Genomic DNA, 4,778 nt, shown 5'->3' with positions numbered 1-4,778 from the left:
CATTAATTACTATATTCACTGACTTCAACTTGACAACGCAAATGAATATTTTATTCCCATTTGATGAAGGTTCACGAAATTCACTGTTATTATCGTCAAGTTGCCACTTCCTCAGTTTCATCGACGTTTATGATTATAATTAAATAATTATAAAATTATTTTATTAATTTTTTTATTACATATGTAAAATATTTAAATATTAGATAAGACGTATAAAAATATAATTGACAAAAATAATCAATTTCATCTCGAAAATGATAGTTAAATAAAAAATAAAAATAAAATGGTATATTTTTACCATTTTATTGAGTTTTACTTTTGAAATAAATTACGAAATACAACTTCACTTTTTACTTTCATTTTTTAAATAGAAAACATGTTTTAAAATGCAGAATTTAAGTCAATTAAAATTTTGTCTGTCTTGATCTGTATCATTTGGTTGGGTTTTTCTTTCCTTTCAAATTTTTAGAGAAACAAAACACATGAGATTTTTTTTACAAAGTACAACTCTATTTAAACAAACTCATATTCATAAATAACAAAGGGATAATATTGCCAGTCCAGTACCTTCATAAACTTTCAAATATTTTCCATGTTGAGATGTATATATATATTATAAGAGAAGTGGATATTGCAAATAGCACCGTCATCAAGCAAGTTTCAACCTCTTGGATGACGAAGAAGCAAGATCATTTTGTCAGTATATTTTGAATATAGTAGGAATATGTATCGGAATTATTATGTATTATTCAGTCACGGGAATACCTCATCCAAATGACAATCCATGATCACTGAAACGAGATCAACAAATGCAGCTTCACTTGCTCCAGGAAATGCAGCTTCCTCAGCTTCCTGCACAATCTGTTCAATCACAGATTTTTTCTTTAGTGTTTCTCTACACATGATGCTTCCTATAGCAAAAGGAGTGAGTCCCCTCTCTGCACCTTTCTGAAGAAGCATGGTTGATATACGAAGGATCTGGGCACACTTAGGAGGAAGATCCCATCCATGAAACTTCAAAAGCTTTATATCTTCTTCAGCATCCAGAGATTTTATGTAATCAATGGTGTCTGCAGAGTATGGTTCCTTAGCTTGTGGCCAGTATAACCAGTCAAAAGTGCAGTCTTCAAACTGCAAAAGGGGATATATTGGAACAATTGAATAAGTACAAGAAACAGAAGACGGTTGCCGAACTTTTAACAAATGCTAACAAGTTTAACCCCTTTTAAGAATAACAACAGAAAAAGAGGAATTGATAACTACATACAGTAAGCTGCCAAGGCCTTTGCCATGCAGCATAATCACATTCTGATTTAGAAAACATCAGAAAACCATTAACAATGTACATTGCATGTTGTTTTTATCAACATATTTTTATGAATTTTTCGTATTTTAACTTATGATAGAGCTTTTTTGAGAAAAAGAACGATTATTTTCCTGAAAAGGTAATATCGGATGTACACTAAGTATGACAGGACGACATATTGTGTAATATATATTCACACATTATCAGCAAGGATTGCAAATAACCTAGGGTATAGAGACAATGCAAAGGCGATAGAAACCAATCGATGAGATTATTGAAAAGAAGTTAAGTGTGAATGATAGGCACTGTTGAAAATGATCGTAATGCTTTTGTTATGAAAAGTAATTTCAACACTGGACGAGTGAGAGCAATGACAAGAAACCAGAACGCGTAGAAGTAACCAAAAAAATCAGAAGATGTTCGTAAGTGTAGTGAATATAAAGAAGAGCCAACACTCTACTTCTCATGCAATATAATGCCTATGAAAATCTCAGAAAAAAAAATATTTACGCATAATTGTAAGAGTAATCTGTTAAGCAAATAACACTAAAGATCAGTGGCAGATATGCAAGAGTTACACGCAGAATTTTACAGCGTTTTTAGCACTAATTCTGAATTTGAAATGCATAAGTAGAATTAAGAATGAAACGACATAGCTGCCGATGACACCACCAGTTTAAAATATCCATACAGTTCAAAAATAGTACAGATGCATTTATATTGTTCGAAGACTTACGCTCTCAGGCAAGCAATAGCCATGATCAATTGGAATGAGGATTGTATGACCGTCTTCACCATCCTTGGAAATCAAAATGTTGCCAGCATGCCTATCTGCATTTACCAATCTGATATCCAGTACAGAGATCTTGTGTACCTCTTCCACTGGAAAAGCACTAGGACCTATGTCTTCACAACTTCCAATATTCTTCATAAACATCTGAAGCGATCCTATTTTAGCATTACCCGAAACATTTTGATAATCTTCAACATTCTGAAACACTTTATGCACGCATTTGACCATGATTGTAGGTGGAACTCCAGCAAATCCTGGTTCATCATTGTTATGATAGGAGCGTGGTCCTTTCTTAGGATGATCCAAAATGTAAGCAGCAACTTCTCTCAACGCACCTTGCCCAACCCGTGTACCTTTCTTTAGCCCTTCACCATCCTCGGAAATAGGTAAGCCTCGAGGGTTATTAATTGCCATTGGCTCTTCATCAATGGGTTTGAAAACAGAAATATACTTCAAGCCAGATGAGTCTTGCATGAGATACGCTCCTCCTGATCCCTCTGGAGATTGAATTGGTTTGCAGCCATTTTCTAACCCCTCTAAAGTCATCTTAATTATCTTGTGAATCACTGGTGGAATTTTCATGTTGGAATTCATAATAATTGGTTCCACAAGATAATCCCTTGATAATTGATTCTTCTCCAGGATCTCATTTCTTACAGAAACTGGCCCTAACTGGTCTTCATGTAAATTTGACACCAGATTGTGTACATACGATGCCTCAATTGATAATTCAAAATCCTTCTCGACTGGTTTAGTCCTTACCTTGGCATCTGATATTCTGACCAAAAAATGAATTACAGCATCGTTGTCCTTACAGATATCCTCAATAAGCCTCTGGTCTTCAAGTGCCTCCCCCTCACATATCAGTTCTTGATCCTTAAGATCTACTAACCCTTTCCCTTTGTTTGCAATCTGCTGCTTTACATAACCGACACTCCTACTCTTCTCAACATAAAGCCCAAACTCCTTTCCACACACAGTCTTAACTGTAATAGCTTTGAGATCAGAAAGCCTCAGCACCAGGTGCAGAATATTCCCATCACCAACCCCATAATCACGGATACAGGATCTGTTACGAGCCAACTCCTTCCCTTCAAAAACCAGTTTCTGTTTTTTTACAAAAAATCCTTTAAAGGTTTGAATTCTCAGTTTCACTGAAGCAATTGAATCTGTCTTCATAATACGCAAAGGAATCACAGATCCACCAACAGTTAGGTAAATCAAAATTGAGTCCCTCAAACGAGGACTGAAGCAGCCGGTGAATTTACCACCAGTGTTGAAAGACTCTTCACGCACAGGACGAAGTGCAACACAAGCCATTATCAATTTACAGGTTCAAAATCTTGCTGGCTCAAAAATAAACAAGTTATGAACCTCAAAACCATTAGCAAAGTTCAACCGTTTCCCATCAGATATATAATAGGAAATCACAAAAAGGATAGCTCAACTGCCTTTTTTTTTCTTCATGCCTGAAACTAGGCAGTAAACAAGAACTACATAGCTAATATATCTATATCCTAAGTTTCTTTCCAGAAATCAAGACTTTCAGAAAACACAAATCTACAGAAATGAATAACAGCTGATCACATATCTCCTTGAATTGATTATATGATTTTTTTCATATCTGTAGTCTTTTATTCTATGCTTAGGAAAATTCGATGCTGAGAAAGGGAGGAGAGATTCCCTGCAAATTGGACTCCAATTTCCCTACAAGAGGAAAGAAGATCTTCATTAGGAGAAAATGGCGATAGTCAAAGAAAGGAAAAATAAAGTAAAACAGAAGAAGAACCTCTTTATCCACTTATAAACCTATCTATCAGTAAAATGGAGAACATCCAGTTTAATTTCCAAACAAGAGGAAACATTCAATCGATAAAAAAAATCAAGTACAGGACTGTGCCTCCCTTGAGAAATTTTCTTCTATCCGATTACCTAAGCAAAGGAATAAAACTGGACGAGCTAAAGACAAAACTTAACTCTCGAATTCCGATATTAGTAGAATCATACATAAAAATCGAAACTCGGAAAAAAGCAAAATGCACAGCAAAACAATTTCCAACAACATGCCAACGAAACAGACAATTGTTTGAATTAGGTGAAACGAGACAAGATATTTTCCATAATTCTCAAATTTGCTTTCTATAAAAACAAGCTACATATGCTAACAAACACAATCCAGGATACGAATCTTAAAAGAAAAGAAAAGAAGAAAAAGAACTATATGAAACTAAGAAATAAAATTTAATGAAGAGAAGACTTACAGAGACTGAAGCGAAATGGAAGAGGAGACTCATGTGCGATGAATGTGATAGGAGAAATTAAGCATCATTGTTCTAATTTTCTCAGGTTCCCAATTTTTCAGGCAGAAAGCAACTCAGTGAGTCAGTGTTGTGGAATGCAGAAAATTGAGACAGTGTCAGAATTACGGTTTCGAAACGGGAGTGCCATTTATAGGCATAGACTCTTGACTTGTAACGGAAGTTAAAACACGTTGCATTTTTATTTATATTTTAATAATTAACTAAAGACATTAGCCTTGTCCCCACGTAATGTATTAGTGCAGGATTTTGAACCGTTCTAGCGCAAAATGAATAATTATTTTGAAACATAGGAAATAGTAGTTAATTGTGTAAAGAAATTTCTAGAATACTGTTGCTAGGATAAAATTCTTTCCTATAT

The 4,778-nt window shown here is 34.6% G+C and overlaps 1 protein-coding gene across 2 annotated transcripts; it reads right to left on the bottom strand.

Annotated features, from left to right (window-relative positions):
* Positions 1–532: 532 nt before the first annotated feature.
* Positions 533–4,520, bottom strand: LOC106776253 (phosphatidylinositol 4-kinase gamma 3). 2 transcript variants are annotated; one of them, XM_014663645.2, is made up of 4 exons: positions 4,361–4,520; positions 2,043–3,806; positions 945–1,131; positions 533–861 (listed from the first exon to the last, which is right to left on the bottom strand). In XM_014663645.2, exons 2-4 carry the CDS (start codon positions 3,417–3,419, stop codon positions 845–847), a joined length of 1,581 nt encoding a protein of 526 aa, XP_014519131.1. In that variant the 5' UTR covers positions 3,420–3,806; positions 4,361–4,520; the 3' UTR covers positions 533–844. The 2 variants fall into 2 exon arrangements, with proteins under 2 accessions (XP_014519131.1, XP_014519130.1); XM_014663644.2 differs by having other exon boundaries at positions 533–1,131.
* Positions 4,521–4,778: the final 258 nt, after the last annotated feature.

Source organism: Vigna radiata, chromosome 10 (assembly GCF_000741045.1).
Source record: "Vigna radiata var. radiata cultivar VC1973A chromosome 10, Vradiata_ver6, whole genome shotgun sequence".
NCBI classification, from domain to species: Eukaryota; Viridiplantae; Streptophyta; class Magnoliopsida; order Fabales; family Fabaceae; genus Vigna; species Vigna radiata.
This window is presented reverse-complemented; position numbering and strand designations above follow the sequence as displayed.

What these genes read in the sequence shown, in the direction of transcription:
- LOC106776253 (XM_014663644.2), bottom strand. Translation starts at nt 3,419, where the DNA reads ATGGCTTGTGTTGCACTTCGTCCTGTGCGTGAAGAGTCTTTCAACACT. An exon ending in GCTATTGCTTGCCTGAGAGC is followed by an intron (nt 1,132 to 2,042) that starts GTAAGTCTTCGA and finishes CCCCTTTTGCAG; the next exon opens with TTTGAAGACTGCACTTTTGA.